The sequence below is a fragment of the Lycorma delicatula genome, chromosome 4 (genome assembly GCF_047948215.1).
Source record: "Lycorma delicatula isolate Av1 chromosome 4, ASM4794821v1, whole genome shotgun sequence".
In the NCBI taxonomy this organism is placed as follows: Eukaryota; Metazoa; Arthropoda; class Insecta; order Hemiptera; family Fulgoridae; genus Lycorma; species Lycorma delicatula.
Window position 1 is genome coordinate 110,859,085 of NC_134458.1, and position 23,964 is coordinate 110,883,048.

Below are 23,964 nucleotides of genomic sequence, written 5' to 3' on the forward strand. Positions count from 1 at the left end.
GCAGCTATGTAGAAAAATAGTTTTTCCTTTTCAGACTTATTTAGTTACTTTTTGGATACCCCTCGTATTTTATGAGTTTTTGTCATTTTGGCTTTTATTCTTTTATATTGTCTTTAAAACTTATAGCAACTGATTTCCATGTAAAATTACAGGGTAAGGTTAAACAAATTATAACAAAACATGTAAAGGATGTTTATTTACAGGAGTAATCTTGTTTTACTACATTTCACAATTAATTTTCATATTTAAACATAAATGTGATATTCATTTATTAACCGATCAATTTTTATCATAAGTGAAGTAGTTTAATTAATATTATGACGCTTAATATTTTATTGATTGGTATTTAGATATACAAAAATATGAAAAAATAATTTTCATATTTATTTCTATTCTCTGTTGATAAAAAATGATTCCAAATATTGTAAATTAAACTGCTTTTTGAACTTTTGGATCATTCACAAACAATTTTTTTAAATTTATTTTGGGACAGCAGCTTCCTTTACACTAGTTTGTTGTCATGCATTCTTGATTTTGCAAGGCTGAAGTACATTGCTTTCTAAACTGAAAAGTAATATAACATTTAACATTTGTTTTAATAAATACACAAAAAGTGTTGAGTCCAAGATGTGGTTTTTGTCACGGTTCCTTTTGCTACAATGTTTCGTTTATTCTACTTAAAAAGGCTTTCTCTGTCTCTCTTAGTTTTTATGTTCAGAGTAACAGTTTATGTAAGATAAGACAAAGCCATGAAATTCAGTTGTAATTCAATCTGTAATATTTTGTCTTGAAGTATATATATATTCTTCAAATGGTTGCTGTACAGTTCTTTTATGAACAAGGTGTGCTTTTATGAAGATTGTTTTTTTTTTAAGTTCTTGCTTGTAGCCATGAGTCTGTGAGAAATTGGAGCTTTCTATTATAAACATTTTAAGAAATAATATTATTTAAATCAAATAACAGTAAGAAAACCAATTTGTAAAGCATAGATTTCTGAAACCATTTTAAAAAAGGTAAGGAATACTTAATTGAATAAATCAATTGATAGAATAAAATTATTACTTGTGTGTTGTATGAAAGTTAACAGTTTGAAGTTATTATTATTTAGAATCAGACTAGGAGACATTTTTCCTTTTTATGATTGTAGTTGTCTTGTGTTTGGACTTGTATTGGATGTGTACTGTACATTAATCACTTTTTTTTTAATGGTCTGGTGGAACATGGAAAAATAATTTTTTAGCATATGAAAAATGCCATATCTGACCAGGATTCAAACCCAGAACCCCGAATGAAAGGTTTTTGCTGTTGAAGGCTGAATATGCTGATAAACAGAAACTATTAATAGATGTTGTGTATTTTGTATGTTATATAGTTTTTAATGACATTAAACAAATTTTTTACATTTATAACATTAAACATTTTTAATTAAAAAAATTATAACATTAAATTAAGGATTGCTCGCTAAATCACCACTCATATATTTTTAATATTGAAGCTTATTAATATGGTTTAACAGATCATTGATAATTATTTTCTCTTTTTAACACTGAAATATTCAACAGTTATTGAATACTTAAGGTTCAATATCTGAAGGTGCTATACACTGTGGTACAGATTTTGATGATTTCACTTCATCACAGTTTAATGCCATCGTACCCTGTAATGAAAAATATAAAAGATTATGAATGATAGTTGCTAAAATTTATTACATAAGTTTTAACTATTAATGTAACTTATCAATACCCTAAAAGTTTTCTGAATTATTTTTATTTTTTAAACTTTACGTACTCATTTTTGTATCTTTGAGTATTATTTATTATTGTTTAAGGAAATATGATTTTGGAGTTGCTGCATATTTTATTAAAATGTGAATTTAACTGGATTTTTATTATTATGGAGTGCCTTTGTTCTTTTTTGTAGTTGTCTTCTGCTTGCTCTTCAAATTTATTTCAGGCATTTAGACGTATAAATTCGTAGATTTAATTTATAAATTATATATTTACTATGCTTGTTTACTGTTTGGTGGGGTTTGTTTTGTTTGGTCTTCATCAAAGAAAGGTATATTGTTGTATTGTTTTTTATGAAAATTTTATTTCTGAATGTTAATGTGATTTGTCTTTTTATATATGTTATTTCAGGGCAAAACTAACTGACCAGTTGTTAGGAGACCTTAAACCTGTGTTTATGAAATTTAAGTGAATAATACAATATTTTTCATGATAAATTACTGTACTTATTGTACAGATTTTTTGTGTGTAGTATTTAAATGCTATTCTGTAATTTTTAGTTATGAAATATTTTTGGTCTCCCAGAAATACCTCATACCAATAACATTACATATTTGATTTATCCTACTTTTTTTTAAATTTATAATGTCATTTGTTTAAAACTCATTGCACTATCAGATTATTATAATCTATTAATAACCATTGCAACTTGAAGTAGTGTCAATGCTGCAAATAAATTGATTTTACATATAAAGATTTTATTTATTACATTAATTTTTCTAATACTATCATTTTTAGTCGCTAAATAATTATAATAACAGGATATTTATGGTTTTGTTAATTAAAAGTACTTTGTATGTCTGGCGGTATAAGGAAGTAGCACATATACTCTTAAACCTCCCTAACCCGATGGCTGTGTGGATGTGTTAGCCTTTTACACTACTCCTATTTTGTAATGTGAAAATACATTGCCTTGTAATTATATATTATTCATATTAAATTAACTTTTTTTGACTTGTGCGCTTTTATAGTTAATTGTATGTTTTTCTTAAAGGTCATAAGTTTTTTTTTAATGTTATAATTCATTCAGTATTGTGATAAATTGAATTATTTATTACTTAAAGAGTAAATATGTTTTATTACTACAGATTTACATTAAAAAAATCTAATAATTTGAAGTAATTATAGCTAAAATAATTTTTTTACATGATTAATAATAATTACACAAACAAAAAGAATCAAAAAATCAAGTAATTAGTTTTTCATGCAGCTCTGTATTGAAAAGAACTTTGTAATCAACTTAATACAATTTTAATTTTAATTTAACAAGTAATTAATTAATGTTTACTATTAATATAATTTTTGTTTTTCTTCTAAAAGCCATGGTACATTTAATATGATATAATCTATGCATCGCCTTAGCAAAATTTATGTACTTTTTTGACTTGCTTTCTTATAAATGCTAATATCAATATTTTAGTTCATTCATATTTTATTCACAAAATAATTCCCTGTATTTATGTATGAAAATTTCAAAAGTAATGTGTGAAAATTAAGGAAGTACTTAATATATAATAAAGATAACTGTTCTGATATCTTGGTTAACCAATTTGCACAGTGAATTACAATTTCTCTTAAATGAGCTGGTGTTAACCTTCAGATCATCTATTAGGAACATTCTCAATATATCACAAACTACTGTTCATAACGTCTACAGTTTGCAATTTCATGAAACCAATACTGAATATAAAATAACTACACATTTTATTAAATCTGTAAGTTTTAAATATTACATAAAAACATTATTATTACTGCTATAAATTTATTGATAAGACGGTCCTATTTAGTGATTACTACTATTGGTAAAGACTGTCCTGGTAGCAGTGTGGACATACTCTAGTAGACAAAAATAAATATATATAAAGTTTATCACTCTTAAAAGTGCATCCTTTTGGCTGAACAACTGCAAAATATATTGAAGAATGAATATTGGTTCAAAAAAGTTGTTTCTTTGTAGATTTTAAATCAGAATTTAATAGTGTCGTTTAGAAAACTTAAATTTTCAATGTTAAGAAGGGTAAATTCATGAAATATTTGAAACATTTTTTTGTCTGGTAAGTATTCAAATTTTACCCTTCTAATTCTTACAAACTAATACCCTTTAATTTTAAAAACTAATTCTTACTTTACATTACTGGAAACAACAATATAGAAATGCCAAATTCAATGGAAAGATTAAACTGAGGGTGGACTAATAATTTGAAATTGATAATATTTTGATTTCAGTTCTTCTAGTTGGACATATTTCATATAATTGCAACATCTTTGGTGATATATATTTTACTAGTCAGTTGTTAACTGGCTATTTTAGAAATTATAAGGGTAATCAATAATCAAATAGATAAATGACTTGAAAAATTACTATTCAATGGCAGTGAAGCTAATGCTACTTTCAACACAATCCCGCTGGCACAGATGCCAGAAAGATGGCATCTGTTCCATCTTTCTGACTTTTTTATTTTGATAGTAAAGAATTGTTTACCTTGGTATATCGGAGAATTATTTGTCTGTTTATTATTACCAAACTTGATTATGTAAAAATGCTTTGGGAGGTCCAGACATAAAAGTATGATGGTGTGAGATCGGGACTGTAAGGTGAATGTGGCAACATCTCCCAACCCATCTTTTGCCCAACTTTTGAATAGTTTCCTGTCTTTTGAGCAGTATGGGTTAGGCGTTATCATGTAGACAAATTAAGCATTTTGAGTGAGAACTAGGTTATTTTCTTCTTATTGTAGGTTTTATTTAATTTTCTATCACAATAGTATTCATTATTGATTTTATGTTGTTATTCCAAATAGGTTGGATCTCTTTTAGTTCCAAAGCACCATTAGCATCATTATTGCCAGACACTTAGGTTTTTAATTTTTTCCTGGTGGACAAACTCTGATGTTTTTATTCCATAGTCTGACACTTTGATTCTGACTCAAAATGAACATTTTATCCCAGTTTAATATGTGATATAAAAAAAGCATTATCTTCCATTAAAAACCATTGTTTAAGTTCTATACAAATATAGATTCTTTTTTATTTTGAGTCAACTGTCTCAATTTAGCTTGGTATGATAATGAAATGGACATTACTAATGTTATCAATTACATCTTTATGTATCTGTCCTTGCGAAGATCATTAATTTGACTCTGTAAAATGTCAGTCAAAACTTCAACTGGTCTTTTCTTGTGATCATAATCAGTTTTACCTAATTTAAATGGCCAGGGTCTGATCTATTAAAAATTTACTTATTTAATACACTTTTCATCATACTGTTTTAACATCTATGAGTGAATTTGGCCAGTTTTACACCTTCATAAAATAAAAATCTTATCACAGCGTGCTGTTGTTCCATGGGTACTTGTTTCAAGCGGAGCTAATGTATTGAAATAAAAAAAAGGTTTTAATGGTAGCAATTCCTTTCTAACAGCTGATTTTTTTGTCAGGAGTGCCAATGTGAAAATCAGACGGTTTGAGTCTATTCTATTAAGTTTTTCCACTGTTGCCATTTGTCTTTTTAATTATCAAATGACCCTCATATATCATCTAAAACAGTGTTTCTAACCTTTGGGGCATGATAACACTAAATAGAGGGCGGCGAACATATCAAAAAGAAAATATTAAAAAAATTTGTTAATTTTGCTGAAAGGAAAGCGAAACCAAAACAAAATACATTGTGGCATAATAAATAAATAAAATACACATTTACACTGATGTATTTAATAATTAACTTATCAATACTAAATTAAAAATAAGTTTAATAATTATCAGTGACTTGAGCCTGTCTTGCAGAGCTTGGAAAACTTTTTTCCAAAGGAAGGTTTTTTTTCTATATTTTGTTGTCAAAGCAGCCACCGCAGAAAATCTGGTTTTGTAAAGGTAGGATGATGAAAATTGTAATACGAGGGACAATCATAAAGTAAGTTACACCATTAGCAAAACACTCCCCTCCCAGGTCTTGCTTGAGAGGACCAACAGTTGGTAGTCACAGGGTGCCAGGTCAGAGCTGTAAGACAGATGAGACCACACTTACCACTTGAATTTTTGCAGTAACTCCTTTGTCACATGAGGCTGAATGAGTAGTGTGGTCATGAAGAAAAAAGACCCCATCGCTCAGTCTTCTGGGTCTTTGCTCTTTAATGGCTTTACACAATTTTTTTGAAATCTTACAGTAAGATTCATCAAGTAAACAAATCCCTCAGAATCAAAAAAAGACTCAGCATAACCTTTTGAACATGTGGAGATGTTTTCACTTTTTTGGCTGCGGCAAATTTTTATGTCTATTCATGTGATGCTCATTTAGTCTCAGGAGTGTAATGAAGCATCCAGCTCTCATCCCCTGTGATGATTTGTTTCAAAAACTGTAGACCAGTCCGAAATAATGTTGAAGAAAAGAAAGAGCAGACACAAAACATTGATGTTTGTGGTTGTCTGTCAACAGATGTACCAGTCATGCACACATGTTACGGTAATCAAGCTGATCGTGAGTAATCGCAAACACACTACCATAGCTGATGTTAAGTTCACTTGCAATCTCTCTAATTTTAATGAGCTGGTTACTCAAGATCATTTTATTTACGTGTTCTGTGTCGGCCTCGAGTTTGCAGTTGAAGGACGCCCAGCATGTAGTTCATCACTCACATTTGTTCTTCTGTTTCTGAATGTTTGGCACCATTTTGTGATCATCAGGCATGACATTGCTTTCTCACCGTATACCTCAACAATTTGGCCATGAATTTCACAACAATTGTAATTTTTTGTCCACAAAAATCGGACTACTGAATGCACTTCTATGCTGGACGAAATCTCTAAAGGACACACCATATTGACAGTGATACTACACACATACTGAATGTCGTACAGAATTGCTGCTGGAGGAGCGTGAAGACAACAATGCAACCAGTGCTGCTTCCACAAGGCATTAATATAATGAAGATTTCTTCTTCGGCAGTTGAGAGCCCTAAGGAAGAATTTGAAATGGATCCCTAACTCACTCGTAACTTACTACTAAGTTGTCATCAGCAACAAAATACTTTTTAAAATTCTTTATCAACATGGCTCAATGATTTTCAGTGGTTACAAAAACAACTTTAACATGTTCTTCAGCCTTGTAAGTTTTAACATATTCATCCACACTTGCAAACATTTCCATTTTTTTGCTTTAAATTTTTGGTACACAATTCCAATTTTCTACAAAAATCATTAACTTTATCACTCGTATCCAACATATCTGTTGCTCCTTGCAGTTGAAGATTCAAGGTATTTAATTTCTCAAATGTCAACCAAGTAGCTCAATTCCATCAAATAAACTATCTTGAAACTTATCTGGTTCCAGTCAGTTTTCCTCTTCTAGAAAAATGGCGATTTCATCTCTTAATTCATAAACATATTGCAAAAATTTCCCATGTGATAACCATCTTGCTCTCAATAAAAAAGTAATGCGGAGTGTACTGCATTCATGCCTTTACAAAGTGCAGAAAAGATTCTTGGTTTTAGGGGTCTCATTTTTATATAATTTACTACGGTTACAACCGTAATTTGCACAATATTCAGATCAGGACTCATTTCTTTGGAAGCCACAGCTTCTTTGTGGATCATGCAATGTGTCCAAAGACAATGTGTAGATTTGTGTTTCACAAATGCTTATATACTTTGGAATCTTAAAGACATTGAACAAACACCATCAGTGCATATTCCGATGAAATTTTTCCTCTCTATGTTTGCCTCGTTTATAAAATCATTTAAGATAAGCAAATAATGCGAGTGCTGTTGCTTTGAGTTCTATTGGTCTGCGGAAAAGTACTTCTTTTACTGCTGACAAACCATCACAAAATCGAACATAGGCAATGAAATGAGCATCTTTATCACTATCTGTTGCCTCATCAAGCAGAACTGAAAACAATTTGTCACGCAACTTCCTGAAAAGCTGATGCTGTAAATCTTCAGCTATATCACATATTCAAAAGCAACAGTAACATTTGATAGAGGTATGGACTGCAAAATTGTTTAACAAAATAAGCTCTTCACTAATGGTGTGAGGCTTTTTACATCTGGCTATTTTATATGAAACTTTGTAAGAGGCGGCAAGTAAAGCTTTTTCATTCACAAATTTAAAAAAAAAAATGATGTTTGCTTTTCATTTGACTTTAATTTTAATTCAAAGAATTCTCGGGGTTTGTTAATGTAGTCACTATGAAGTGTTTCCAAATGTCATTTAGTTTATTAGGTTTCATGCTGTCTGCTGCCAAAATTTTTGAGCAAATGACACACAGAGGCCTTTCTTCTTCACTTACTTCAGTACTGGCAATTCCAAAATTTAAGTTTTCTTGAGAATATTTTCTTGATTTTATTTTTGGAACCATGCTCATCTGTGCACTTGCAAATACTCTATTGTTTAATACTTGCTTACATCCACTTAAAAATTTATCCATGATTCTGTATAAATTTACCGCTGTGAATTGCATTACGCAAATTACAAAATACACATACATGATAGATCCGATAGTGATAGAAGGATTGACTTGACTGAGACTGACTGGAATTGAACAAGGCAGCATTTATACACATTTACACAGATGTTCCAGAATGTTTGAGACAAATTGGAACTTCTTGCGAAGCTGCGAGGATGTCTGATATGGTTGACGTAAGACAGAGAGCAATAGAGAGAGAGACATTGATTCTGGTTTTGTCAATGCAGCAGATCGATGTTGCCAAATATCAATAAATTTACTTATTCTTGGTGATTTGTAAGGTTGTAGTGTAGCTTAAGTGTCAAAATACATTATTATTGAATGAGAGGGGGGTGTGATGAAAATTATGATTGAAAATTGGGTCCCAAAAACTGAAAGGTTGAAAAACGTATCTAATCTATTAATCATCAATAATCATATACCGAAGTTGTGAAAAAGTTGGAAAGTCATTGGTTTAAATTGTCAAATTGCAACGTGATTACATTGAATAAAAAAAAAAAATTAGTGTTCTCTGTCAGGCTTAGAACTTTCTGAATGACCACTGTATTTTGATTGTTGTTAAAAAATTATATGTGAAAATGAGTATGTGGGCTATAGATTCTTTGGGGTTTCTATTTATGTTATTCAGATTGCATACATCAAATCAGATTTGTAAAGATTGATTTAATAATAATCTTAAAGTTTCTAAAGTGTAATATTGTGATTATTATTATTATTATTATAGTTAGTCCATAGATTATTTTTATTGAAGTAGATCCACACTATAAATTGGATGATAATGTACAGCGATTTTAACAGTAAATAATAATAGCATTGTATTAAAGTTTCACTATATACGAGTTGATATAGATGCAAACGAAATCAATCAACAATTCTTATCTTTTAGAAAAGGAGAAGCGTGAAACTGCCTTAAACTGACACTGATTCCATTCAAAGACTTTCTCAATTACCATATGGATTTTTGTTTTAACTGTATTCAGATTTTGATAAGTTTATTTAAAAAAAAAATTGTTATTAAATAAAGTTTTACTTACAGTATTAAGTTGTACACCTATTTGATTGGCATTACTGATACATTTATCGACCTTTGGCATGGGAATCTGTATGCTGACCACAGTACTGGTCACACAGGAATCCGCTCCAACGCCACCTGCTCACAATAGCCTTTCAAATATAACAAAAAAACTGTTGTAAATTAATTATAATTAATTTACTATAGTACGTAAAGAATTTTTATGATGAGAAAAATTACAAATAAATTATCTGCTACCGTTCCTTTTAAGACAATAATGATTATAGTTTACTGTCTTAATCTTAAATTATTATTTCAGTGTACTTAGAATGTCTTAGGATGTGGGACTAAAGAAAGCAAGATATGATGTATGGAACAAAATAGGTCATGAGAAAGCTATCCTAATTTACCTTAATGTGTAGATTGTCCTTTCTCCCTATTGTTTCCAGTTTTCCTTTTTCTTTTGATTAATTATAGGCAAAAATCTCACCCCACTAGATTTTCTGTGCCATGGATGCTGAGATCTGAAAAGCCAGTGAGTTCCTTGTGGCTAACGGGAAGTTGTGTACAGACTTGACTCAGGAGACCTTTTCCTGTTAGTGGGTGTGGAAAAATCTAATGCCTAAAATGCCTGTTGGGTAAAGTACTAGCTTCCTTATGCTTATGGATCAGAAAATAAGTTGTCAAAGTGATTATTAAAGTTTTGTTTCATGAATTGACATTCTGAATGCAGTTCCTTACAAGTATCAAATAGCTAATATATTTTTAACTAGTCGGTGCAAGTTAAAAGTAAATTATGTGTAATGTAGACAAATTCTTTCTTAGTAGGATAAAAGTTTTTTTTTAAATTAAAGATTTTATATAAAAATAAATAAATAAATAAGCTTGCAGTTAATAAGAAAGAGTTTTTTCTTATTAACAATTTTTAAGAAGTTGAGCTTGATTTCTAGCGTGCATGTTGTAGTTGTAATTGGAAAAAAAGCTGTTTACTAAGAGAACTACTGAGACTTTAAGTCTTCCAACAAGTGGAAATTGTTAGTTTATTTTAAAAATAATTGTAATGTTTAGTCAGAATTATTCACACAATTTTCATGAAAAATAGGATTTTTTAATAGGTTAGTTTTATTTATCAATATCTAAACATTTTGCAGTTTGACTGCTAAAATGAATACTGTATTGAAGTTGGACTTTTATATAGAATCTCAATGTAGTCATTACAGTAGCAGCCCATATAATCAGAATAAAAGATATTTTTTAAATGTCTAAAATTTATTGGGATAAGGTGCCCCAAAACATTGATAAAAATGTGAAAAATAAATTTACAAGACTGAAAAAGTTTTTATTTTATAAAATTTGTATTTGAAAAATAAAAGAATATAGAATAACTGAAAAAACTGGTTTAGTGGTATGAATTGCTACTTGCTACTGATATTTTTGTATAGATTAATTTTACAAAAAACTTTGACAAAGTGGGTAATAAATAACTGCCCCTGATTAAATCTAATGCTGCAAGGTCCTTGAGTCTGAATTTTGACTTAAAATAAAATAATGATTATAATTTATTATTCGATGAGGGAATTTACCCAATTAATTTGGAACTCTCTTCTACATTGATAATGAAAGAGAAAGGGGTTTGAAGCAAAGTGCTTGCTATGCTACATGATTGTAACTTATTAGCTATGAAATGAGTACCTTTATCTACTTCAGCTCTACCTTATATTCCTCAGTTTCATGGGGGTTTAATGAAATATGAATTAAGTGCAAATAAAATGAGTTAATCTTTATTTTGTAACTGATTTCAGGTTGGAAATTTTCTGAACTTATTTTATCAAAGATCACTCTTAAAAATGATTCCTTGGAAAATTTTCAGTTTATTGTTGTTAAATACAATGAAGTAAACTTACCATAATATATTATACCAAAATCAGATTTATGTTGAGTAATATGGTAAAGTGCATCCTCTTTCGTCTAATGGTTTAGGAACTAATAGCCTGTAATTATTGAGATTGTAAACTAGCCAATAAAAGTTGGTTTTTGGGATTTGGTTGGTGTGATAATATAAACTATGAGGATTGTTCAATAATTGTTTAATTATTGAATAATTTTAATTATAGCTATTTGTCTCTTTACACAAATAGCTGTACAGGAGTAATGGTTTATTAAATAAATACAATTTGTTTGTCTACTTTTTCACATAATCTCCACCAACCTCTTTGTTCTTGTCCCATCTTTTTACAAGTATTCTTAACCCCTCAGTGAAGAATTCTTTACCTCTTCATTGTCGTTGAATTTGATGCCACGCAAAATTTCTTTTATCAGACCAAACATATAAAAATCCAAAGGGGCAAGGTGAGGGCTAAAAGGTGAATGAGGTAGGAGTTTCCAAACCACTTTCCCAATAGTTTCCAGCGGCAGTTGTGCTATATGAGGTCGAGCATTGTCTTGAAGAAGCACGCCTTTCCAATGCCATCCCGAACATTTCCTCTTCAACGCAGGATTGACTTTGTTCTCAATCATAGCTGAGTAGTATAGGCTGTTTATTGTGCTTCACTCCTCCAAATAATCATAGAAAATTGGACCATTGGCACTCCAAAAGATAGTTAACATGACCTTACCAACTGATGGTTACGTTTTGAATTTCTTAGGGTCAGCTGATTCAAGGTGTTTGCAGTGCATGCTTTGATGCTTAGACTCCAAAATGATGTATCCAAGTTTCATCACAGGTTAAAATCCTATCCAAAAATGCATCACCTTCGTTACTGAAACAATTTTTGAGTTCGGTGCAGATGTGAAATATTTCTGCTTTCTAATGAACGGTAAGCTGTCAGGGAACCCACCTTGCATAAGTCTTACGGTAGTTCAGTTTGTTTTGAATGATGGAGTGATGTCTTCTAACACTTACTCAACATTTTTCAGCAATTTGAAAAAAGTCATCGATCTTTTTGGATAAGTGAATCAATACGAGAATCTAATGCTGAGGTCGACACTGTTACCAGATACCTGGAGTGGTGCTCATCGGTTACGCTTTTGCTGCCTCTTTTAAACTTTTTCACCACGCTTAAAAACTCGCACGGTTCATGCACTTACTGCCGTATTGTTTGTTCATCCAAGAGAATATTTCTACAGTTGTACGCTTTCCAAACATGTAAATCGGATAACAGAATGCTGTTCTTCAAAACTACTTTATTTGAGCAGACACGCAATCAAAACTAAAACTAAGACTTTAGAGGTTATGTTTAAGTAAATATTAATCAAACATCTGACTAACACTTCACAAGGTTGGCTACTAACACTTACAAAAGTTTCAATTTCCTGCATGAAGCGTTTCCTTCACTAAAAATGTTTGTCTGTTTAATCATTGAACGACTCTCATACATACAACCAATAAATATTAAGAATTAATGTACAGAATTGGTAAATCCTGTCTCATGTAGGGAAGGATGAAAAGTGAGTGTTTGGCACCTTAACAATAGGATCTTGGTTAAGAACAGCAGAAAAGTCCCTAATATTCTAAGTTAGCAGTTGGACAAGGTTGACAGCCTTTCAAAAAACTTAAAGAAACTATTTGTACATCTCAAATCAGAGACAGGATTATTTCAAGCAGAAAAAATTCAGGAAAATTGATGATATTTAAATTTTATTGGAATGCAAGAACTTTATGCTGATGATATTTCTTGGACAATGGTGAAAGCATATGGTAGGATGGAAAAGCCATGCATAACACAGTCCTGCAAGCTGAAAACAAAATAGAATGACCTTGGGACATGGGGCTTAGTTAGGATAGAAATTTTCTTTTAAGTGATATATGATTGTATTGCTAGTAGATGGGGTAGGTTGCCTGACTCAAGATAAAAGTTACTTCAAAAATGAAATGAGATTCTTTAGAAAAACATACATAACATGACAAAAATATTAAGGAGATTGACGAGTGAAGTAGTTTATTGTTGCTTTTTTCTCTTGGCAACAGATACTGTTATATACCAATATACCAAGAAAAAATATAATCAGCAATGTAAGTGATAACTTTACCTTGTTTACTACAGATACTGGATTTATAATGAACATTATTACTCTCAAGGAAAGCAATTATTATTAATATCACTTAGGAATAGGACTGGAAAACAATAGCTGTGAATAGGGATGAATGGTGTTTTCTGAATTAAGAGGTAGAAACTAAGTAGACAGGATTAATTAACCACACTTTTCCAAATCTGTGAAAATTTGAATAACCAGATAAAAGATTTATCTGCAAAATGGAGTAGCTACTCCCTAATATTCAGTTTTGGTAACCATTTTATTGAATAAATATAAGTTATGTGTGCAGCACACACAAGGACTTAAAATTTCTGTACCACATGATTAATTGTAAGCCAAGTTAAAAATGAAATCTGCAAAAAATCTGTTTTTTTCCTTGAAATTGTTAGAATATCATGAGGCTGGTCTACTTATTTGAGTTAGGGTTTAGCTTACTAGGTAATAGTATAAATATTGATAATAATTTTAAAAAATACATACTTTCATTTTTACCATAACTTTGTAGTCCATGAACGTTATTGAAGCGTTGTTTACTGCCAGGATATAATAACTGCAAACATGACATCACTGCTGTTTGTATATTGTAATTATCGCCTGCGTTACGCCTACTATATGGACTTTGATACCAATGTCTCCATTTCTTTTTTAATTCTGTTCTGACTTCACCATTTAAAAAACAGTAGAGAACAGCTACAAAGAATCCCTATGAATAAATAAATAAAGATAATCAATTTTTTGAAATAAACATTTACAATTCATTGATTATTCGATAGAATTTAATAATTATTAGAAATTTTTCAGTATATAAACATAAATACACATTATTCAAGAATTGTTTACAGAAATTGAAAAAAGTATCCTAACTACTATCTACCTACCTGAAATGATGCAAATAGTTGATCTCCAAAAAGCCAGGCTACTTCAAGTTCTGGGTTACCTTCCACATATGACATACCAATAAATATTGCATAATGTACACCAAACAGTGGAACTAATACCAAAGTGGATTTAGCCCATTTTCTACAGATGAAACATAAAAGAACATTAATCATTATTTTAGATATTTTATTTATCAAACTTAAGTGACGTAATTACTTTTTTATTATTGTCTTATTTAAATGCTTATTTCACAATATAAGTTTAAAGTTTTTGCAAGAGAATCTAATACAGAGAATTTTAGTATGTGAAAAATACCATGTGTGATCAGGATTCAAACCCAGAACCTTCCAGATGAAAAGTTCTTCCTCAGGCCATTCTGGCATGGACTTCGGTGCATAAATATAAACTTAGCCTAATTATACCTTGACATAGATTAACACAAATTATACATTTTTAGATAGGTTTTTATTATCTGTTATCATTCACATAACAATTAGAAATTACCTCTATTTTCAACAAATTTTTAAAGCCATTTTTCATATCTTATTTGAGTTTTAAGCATTCAGTTTTTTGGCTTAGAGAAAATGATATCTATGATTTAGCATTTTCTTTCTACAAATTTTCATTCTCTAAATGTCATCAAGCAATAGATGATGTATTTCATATTTATTTCATGAAAATTCACACTGCAATAACATTCTCGAGTTGAAATTTTACAAATTAGAAGTTATTACGTCCACATGGTATAGTCTGTTAATAATTAGTAACTACAGGTGTCCCACAAAGAAATAAGAACATATTCTGGTAAAAGTAATGAAAAAAGTTCATAGAAACATAGGTCTGGAAACGCTTTGCTTTTGAGTTACGGCTAACAATAGATTTCGCCCATTTATCATCTCTTCTAATAAAAAGAAGCACTATTGTAATTTTTGGGACTCAAATTAAGGAGTAAATTTGGTGGTCTGTTATGTAATTTGAGATGGGAACTAGGTTAAAATAGGTCCCAGAACTGTAACTCCAGTAGGTTTTAAGATATCTGATGTAAAACACAAAATTTGGTGTTGAAAAAAAATTTTTTTTTTAGGTTTGTAGTACAATAGCTTTGTTAAATGACTAGTAAGTGCGGAATATCTAATAATAAAACTTGTAAAGAAAACAAGCCTCAGTTACAGTAATTGTTTGAGATTCCCTCCTTTTCAATGCACTTTGCCTGATGTAAAATATTTCTGGTGGCTTTCCATTTCACCTCAGCATCATATCATATAAATTCAATAGAATTTAGTATTTTAATGAGTAATTCTTCTTTAGAATTAACCTTTTGTTTGTATATTATTGTTTTCATATGGCCTTAAATGAAGTAATCTAGTGGCATTAAATCAGGTGATCGTGGTGGCCAATCGATTGGTCCACCACAACCAATCCAGTTTAAGAAGTTAGCATTTGACTGATTTCTAGCTACTAAAGACAAATGTAGCGTTGCACCATCGTGAAAATAATTTTCAATCCAGTTTGTAAAGGTACATCCTCCAAAGGAGCCGGAAAATTATTTTTCAAGAAATGAACGTATGGATCTCCCGTAAGGTTTTCATTGAAAACAAATGGCGCCAGAATTTTGTCATAAATAATGTCACACCAAACATTAATGTAGAATCTATGTTAGAAACTAATTTCCACAGTACCATGTGGATTGTCTTTGCTCTATAAATGAATATTGTTAGAATTTAAGACTCCATTTCTTATAAAAGCTTTTACTTAAGTAAATAAAATTGATTTACTTTATCAGCGTTGTCTAGAAGCCAACAACACAAGTTTAACTGCTGGGAGCAATCTGTTGGGCGCTAATTTTGAACCTTCTGCAGATGGGAAGGATAAAGATTTTCCTTCCTTAGAATGTGCCACACTGTTTTTTGGCAAACCGTATGTCGTGAAATTCGCCTTGTACTAGTGTTTGGGCGCTATGCTGAATATTCTGAATTGCATGATGTTCATCATTAACATGATGATTTACTTGGTGTTCAACAAAAATGAACACCTTGAAAATGTCCCTTTTATTCGTAAATGTTGATTCACAGAAGAATGTTTTTCGGGTTGAGATAGATTAATACGATTTTTTGTCTGTTTTGCTTCAATAAAAAAACAAATTTTGAAGGTTTTTATTTACATTTTATTGGTTGTATTTGCACTAATTTTCTCAGAATTAAATTCTCTACAAGTTTTGTTAAAAATATTCCGCATTTATTAGTCATTTAACAAAGGTATTGTACTACAAACCTAAAAACACTTGTTTTTCAACACCAAATTTTGTGTTTTACATCGGATATCTTAAAAACTACTAGAGTTACAGTTCTAGAACCTGTTTTATTTTAATACCCTGCTCAAATTACATTAGAAACCACCAACTTTACTCCTTAATTTGGGTCCCAAAAATTACAGTAAGGCTTATTTTTATTAGTTCTGAAATCCAGGTGAGATCTTTCGTTAGCTGTAACTCGAAAACAAAGCGTTAACAGGACCTATATTTATATGAAATTTTTACATTATTTCCACCAGTAGAACGTATCTTCAAGTTTCTCAGTTTATTTTTGGGACACCTCAATGTAAATAATAAAATTTTGAAGTAAGTAATTACAAATATTCATGAAAACGTTTTTACAGATAATTTGTAAAATTAACATTTAACATTGAATTAAAAGTGTTTTAGAGAATTAACCACGTTAATTTTAAGTCTTATACAGTGAAAATAAGCTGCTGTTAAGAAAGCTAATTAATTATTTTTTGCTAAACACAAAAAAAAGTAGAATGAATTAAATATAATGAATTAATTGCAGTAATACTAGTAAGCTTAATTTATGATTAATGTTGAAACATTTAACCCCCAGATTCATTTAACACATCAATTACTAAGGTGACTACCTACCAATTATGTTGGGGTTGGCTTATTATTAATTTTGCCAGGAACAAATGGAGGATCTTTGGTTCAGCAGGCAAGTTATTGTCTATATCACTAAGGTGGTCTATGTTATTTAAAATTATTACTATCTGATGAAAGTGAAACTTAACCAGGTTAAAAAAATTAAACTTTTTGAACCTATGCTCAATACAGTTTTCACTGCATCATGATAATATGAAAAACAGAGTTCTTTTCACGTACAATTTGTCATCATTCTTGCGGGTTATTTTTAAAAGTAATTTGAAACTTAAAAATTAATCCAGCAAAGAACAAGGTTTATGATATAAAACTAAATATTTTCATCAAGTGGCTTATAAGATATAGCTCCTCAAAAACAAGCTTTTTTTTGGAACAATTATAATACTGATTTTGCATAATTTGTTAATTTTCTCTGTTAATGCTAATATTGTTTTAATACAATCCCCTGCATATTTGAAACCTTTTCAGAATCTGTTTAAGTGGCAAAAAAATTTGTTTGTGATAATATTGTAGTTAGTAGTGAAAAGAAGATGAAATAATAATAAATATAATTTAATATTTATACAACTTACAACTTTTTATATATTTGCAGTTTTTTTTTACATTTTCAGAAATAATTGTATCAGATGTAGACATTGTGATGTTGCAAAGTTAAATGTATTAAAATTTAGTTAAGGAGAAAGAAACCACTTTAGAAAATAATGTTGTAGACCCTTAAGTTTACTTTTATTGAAAAAAACGTTTCTTTGACAAAGGTATGTTCCCTGAAATGTACACTTCATTTCATTTTAATTTAGTTCAGTATTTTATAATAAACTAGCTGACCTGGCAATGCTTCAATATTACAAGATTTGAGTATATATATATATATATATATATTAAACCAACACAAATGAAAGTTTGGTAAAACATTAAAAAACTGAACATTACAGACCATCATAAAATTTAATCTTTCCTTTTTCCCTCTTCCAATCTTCACTCTTTCCCCTCTTTCCATTTTCCCTTCTTCCCATTTACAAAATTATTTCTTTTCACAAAACTAATATATATTCTGAATATGAGCCAAATCTGACCATAAATACAATTTTCCGTAATATCTCGACCCCAGCTCCACCTAGCAGATCCATCTTTTGTAAAAATATCTAATATATATTCTGAATACGAGCCAAATTGGATCATAAATACAATTTTTCAAAATATGTCGACCCCTGCACCACCTAGTGGGTCCAAACTAATTCTGAAACCTTCACGGGTGTGCACACAATTCACAAAAGTTTCATTGCAATCGAATGAATTCAATAAAAATGCATATGGGACAAACAAACAAACATTCATTTTTGTGTATATATAAGATTAATAAAACACTAAGATTTGAGCTTCATGACTGAGAAGATTAAAATGACAAAATAAAAACAAGATATATATATATATATATATATATAAATTCACATACAGGTGTAGGTGCAAAAAATAATTTCTTACCTGAATTTTTTATTTTCTTCATAGATTGAAGCTTGTAGTTTAGAAAGTAAAACCCTTACAATGTTTATAAACAAAGCAAAATTGATCTGAAAACAAATAAATTCAATGATCAATATGATAAAACTTGTTAAACTTTTTTTTAATTTTGTAAAATGATTAACACTTTACAAGAGTAGAGTCATTACCAGAATACTGTCAATGATAACTTAACTAAAAAGATTAGATGTCCTTCTGTATAATGTCAGTCCATTCTTGTTAGGTCTTTTCTTCCTATATTGGCTTTAAAGGGTAGTGTTGGCATTCTAGGTAAAAGGAATGATGAACCATTGAAACTAACAATGAAGACTGAGTTGGTCATTATATTCCTTGACTAAAATAAAAATTCATAAAACTTGAATTTTATGTTTGAAGATTTCTTACACAATTCATTTATTACTCTAATTATAAATCTTCAGTAACAAAAACACCAAAAATTAAATATTATAAATTGAATATAGGTTAGGTATGTTTGTATGTGTGTGTGGATACCATAACATAATGGTTGTAGTAACCTTTTTTTTTCTGTTTAGCCTCCGGAACCACTATAAAGTATTACTTCAGAGGATGATATGTATGAATATAAATGAAGTGTAGTCTTGTATAGTCTCAGGTCGACCATTCCTAAGACGTGTGGTTAATTTAAACTCAACCACCAAAGAACACTGGCATCCACGATCTTGTATTCAAATCCATATAAAAGTAACTGCCTTTACTAGGATTTGAACCTTAGAACTCTCGACTTCGAAATCAGCTGATTTGCAATGTTGAGTTCACCCACCCTACCCGTAGTTGGTCTAGTTAGATGGTGTTGGATGGTGTTAGATTGTAAGTGGTGGTGTTAGATTGTGAGTGGGTGGTGGGTTGGTGTTAGATTGTAAGTAACCTAACACATGATACAAATCACTCATGAAAATGCCACAGCCATTTCCGTAATAAAATTCAGGTTAACCAAAGAAGATTAGAATGAAGTGTTTCTAATTGTCTTTTTTATTAAGTCAAATATATTTGGTTTCAGCAATATTATACTTTTATTTATTAATAATGACCAGAAAGTTATAGTATCTTGTATTTCATTTTGTTTTTTCTCATAGGAGAACAAAATTACTCCAGTAATAAAATACAAGCTAAAGCAGGTGGAACTAAATTATTTCATAGCTTGGTACATACAGATTTAGCCAGAGTTTATGATTCTACCCACAAACTCAGGAGAAAATTCAGGTAAAAATTGCTCATAAATTTAACTAAATTATGAGTAATATAGAATACACACCAATATGGATGCTGTAGTAGGTCCTTTTATTAACAAAAAGTAATACTGATTACTATTAGTTGTCCAACAAAGAGTATTTTCCCACGTGGCTCGAATGAAGACCCATGGCATTACAAACAATGCTGGTAAACCTGAAAAAAAAACTATGAAATTAAATTCTGAACAATGAATTGTTGTTGAGAAACATCAGAATGAAAGTTGTGAATAAATTATATTGTGAAACAAATTACTAATTGCAAAAAAAGATTGCTTAAATTGTGATTTTTACTGAAAACTTAAATATTTTTAAAATAACTAATTAAACTAAGTTTTTTTTCTGAGTGAAATTTTCAATTATCACTTTTCTTTATATTTTTTTTCTTAGTAGTTTTACTCAGCCATAGTTTAAAATAACCTCTGGAGGATGTTTTGAAGAGAATCTTTTGTAAGTTGTTTTAGAAGTGCTGCAGATTTAGGTTCAATTCAAGTAAAGGAATAACTTATCCTACTTGAATTGTTCCAAACGTATTCTAGTCTTTTAATATTCAATTAAGTACTCTGTTCAGGCTAGGTATTACTGAACTGTAACTAGATCAATGACTTGTTACAAGGCAGCTGAAAAGAAAAAGGACAAGATTGACATTATATATGTGAAATAATAAACTAATAATTTGGAATACTAATAATGAGCTATGATAAAAAGATAAAGAAATAAAATTGCAAATAGAAAATGCTCAAAAACTGTCCACAAACAAATAGAAATTAAAATTAATTATTCAGTTTGACTGCTAACAATCATAACAGGTAGATACAGGGGAATTAGTAAGAAGTAGACTAAAACTAAATGAAAGAGTAACAGAAGAAATATTAACAAAAAGAAAGTAACAAATAAATTATCACTTTTATAAAATTAAAACAAAATGGATGGTTGACTAAAAAGTTGTATAGTATCTTGAAGTGTAATCAAAAGTGAGTATTTAACATAAAACCTGTCTAAATCACCACTATATTCTTATTAAACACCATTCCTTATAAATCATAATTACAAAAAAAAAAAAAATTGAATACTTATTGCAATCATATTAAGAAAGAATATTTTTTAAACTTACCCCAGCCCAATATAATATATAATGCAATGGATGATGAATCTGTAAATAATGCTAAAAATATAAGATTATGTAGATAAAGTCCTTCCATTAAAATCCAACAATAATTAGCCAGTAAAAAGTATTGCCATAGACTTGTAACTGCTCTACAACTAGCCCAGTCCTCCTAAAAAATGAAGAAAAAAGTATTATCTAGTACATGTTAATTAAAACGGTGTAGCATTTAAACTTTATTTAGGTAAAAATAATGATACTGTCACTAATAACTCATTATCTACTGTGTTTCATTTATTCATACACTGAATAAATGAAAAGAATTATGTGCAGTATTACTGATTACGAGTAAATTATTCAATAAGTAGAAATGTTGTTTTTGCTACTATTAAAAATTACTAATCCTAAAATTGTGAAATTTTTTCAAAACAGTTAATTGCTGTGACAAATGTATGGTTAATATCTGATTACATTTAATGGTTGTAACCTTTAATTACCAAGCTGCAAAAGCACCAGTATAACATTTAAAATAGGAATTAATTTTAATGGCAAACCAAACCAACTCTATTCTAATGTAATATTTTTTAAACTCATGCCATAATATTCAGTTTATTTTGTGGCCATTTTTACTGTCTATTTTTCATGATGGCATCAGCTGATCAGCTGATGCTATTGCTCACAGATTTTTGTAAATCAAGAAAATATTTTTTGGATGCGATTGAAAAGTATACTAAATCTGAACTGTTTCTATACACATCAAATTTGATATCTTTTTTACATTTTGACCACATTTTAAAATAAACATTATATTAAAATAAATTTTGAGAGTACAGGGAGACTATTCAGTGACTCAGGCTGGTTGGTGGTGTTTCTTCCCACCATAAACATACTGCAACCACAAATTACATCATACTGTTACATTTTCAAACTACAACCTTAACCTAAGAGTTATATTGAGTTGATGCATGTATGGATCTATTGCTGCTAGTAATTCTTGAATGAATCTGCTAGGCACTGTGATGAATCCAATTAAAAGCCACTCCCAGCTGGGTAGGCAATAATAACGCTACCTTGAGTCCTTAATTTGCTGTCTTTTGTCTGACCAACACTTTAGGTTCAAATTTACTTTTGTTATGTAATTGAGGGTCACTCAAAACAATCTAAAATAAAGAAGGTATGAAAACACTGGTTAGATTTATCTAACCAGTAAAGTACAAACCAAGTCCATGACTTTTAGTAGGTAGATAGAAGAAGGCCAGTCTATAAAAACACATCTCCTTTTTAGTTTATGAAAGGATATGATTAACTGTTGAGAGATGTTTGGCAGACTGAAATCTATTAAATTGTTGAGTTCTGATGATATTCTTGTTAAAATTCTTAAACATCAAGATGACAAAAACTTTAACTAACTTTCAAAATTAAATAACATGTATCTGCATCTTTAAGTTGTTGAGTTTCTTAACTCCTCTCAAGGTAAAGGGACTTTCTCATATGACAAAATCTGAGCTGAGTTTAAGATCCAAGCAGTAAAGGATATTCATGAAATCACCAGGCATAAATTTCATTGACTTAAATCATCTCTGATCATTTAGTGTGTTTTTATATTTATGTATTTCATAACGTTTGACTGTTTTAAAGATGTACTTTTATTGTTATGTGAAGAAGAGGAATACCACAGTTAATAATCTAAGAGAATAGTTTAGATGTTCATCAGTGAGAATGATGTTCTCACCTTGCTATCAGTTGGATTATTTTTTTTTTAGTCATAAAGAATTATAATTTGAATGTTCTGTTCTTCTGAATCTGTTCAAAGCATGGAATCTCATCAAAGAAGCACATCAAGTATTATTGCTGGTAGATGTATGATTTATATTTATGAGGTGGTTGACAAATGTTGACTGTGTTGCTATGGAGGGCTTTTATGTGATAATTGATTCTTTAAAGCTTTATTCTGTTTAATCTGTGTAGAACATTTTACAATTAGAGTAGTAGAATTGGTGTATTCCAGGGGCTTTTGCAGATTGTGTTACATGTATATAATGGTTAGTTCCATTTTCTTTTTTTTTGTGATACCCACACTGTAGCTTTTATACCTATTTGTTTGTGCTAGATATAAGTTTCGAGCATGCTGATACAACCTTTAGGTGATGTGGGTGTGTTTAGCAGACTGTGGATCACTTCTAAAAACAGATAATTTGTTTGAGATTGGCTGGTCTGAGATGTTATAAATGAGTGTCTGTCATTGGCTTTCTGAATACTTTGAAAGAAATTCTGTTGGTTGCAGTTATGATATTGTGGTCAAGAAACTTCATGTAGCCTTTAGAACAAAGAAGAAAATGAACTAATTCACACAGAACACAACTGTTTAATAATAATGATTTTTTTTTTTTTTTTTTTTTGGGTGGTAGGTGAAAATGCATTTATGCACAGATGCTCTGAGAGCCTCTAGTGTCCCTCCATCTGCTGCCGGCCACACTGAGCACACTGAAAAAGGTATGCTTGGTGTCATTCCCAGGGATATAGAAGCAGTGAGGAGACTGTACTCTCCCTATGGCATGGAGATAAGCGAAGAAGTACCTGTGACCTGCTAAAAACTGGGTCACATAGTACTCCATCTCTCCATACCACTGCTTTGACCAGAGGGTTAAGTCTTGCAGTCCATTGTCCTCTGGTCTCATGGTCCCAGGTCTCTTGCCAGGTGATGAACACACTATTCTGTTCCTCCCTGGCAATGATCTCCTGGTAATAATAATAATAATAAAAATAATAATAATAATAATGTCCTTGGGAGATGTATGCGTAAAATAAACTTCTCCAGCTGGAAAATGTTATTCACTGATCAAATGGGATATAGTTTCAACACATATAATGAACTCTTAAAAAAATCATTCCATTACAACATAACCGATAAGAGTTAAATGTTGACAGAGTTAACATTTGCCAACTACCTCATAGATGTAAACTTAAAGTACATCAACATTTACCTGATCT

At 30.1% G+C, this 23,964-nt stretch overlaps 1 protein-coding gene across 3 annotated transcripts in view; it reads right to left on the reverse strand.

The window, feature by feature from the left end:
• Positions 1-318: 318 nt before the first annotated feature.
• Positions 319-23,964, reverse strand: part of LOC142322917 (parathyroid hormone/parathyroid hormone-related peptide receptor-like) — a 496,010-nt gene continuing 472,364 nt past the window's right edge. For 2 of the 3 annotated variants that reach the window (XM_075362004.1, XM_075362005.1), the window contains exons 8-14: positions 20,983-21,145; positions 19,895-20,025; positions 18,586-18,671; positions 14,174-14,315; positions 13,776-13,998; positions 9,283-9,398; positions 319-1,657 (exon numbers count right to left, since the gene is read on the reverse strand). In XM_075362004.1, the coding sequence (XP_075218119.1) occupies positions 1,574-1,657; positions 9,283-9,398; positions 13,776-13,998; positions 14,174-14,315; positions 18,586-18,671; positions 19,895-20,025; positions 20,983-21,145 (945 nt within the window). In that variant the 3' untranslated portion in view covers positions 319-1,573. Of the gene's footprint in view, positions 1,658-9,282; positions 9,413-13,775; positions 13,999-14,173; positions 14,316-18,585; positions 18,672-19,894; positions 20,026-20,982; positions 21,146-23,964 lie in introns of all 3 variants that reach the window. The other variant, XR_012755963.1, reaches the window with a different exon arrangement.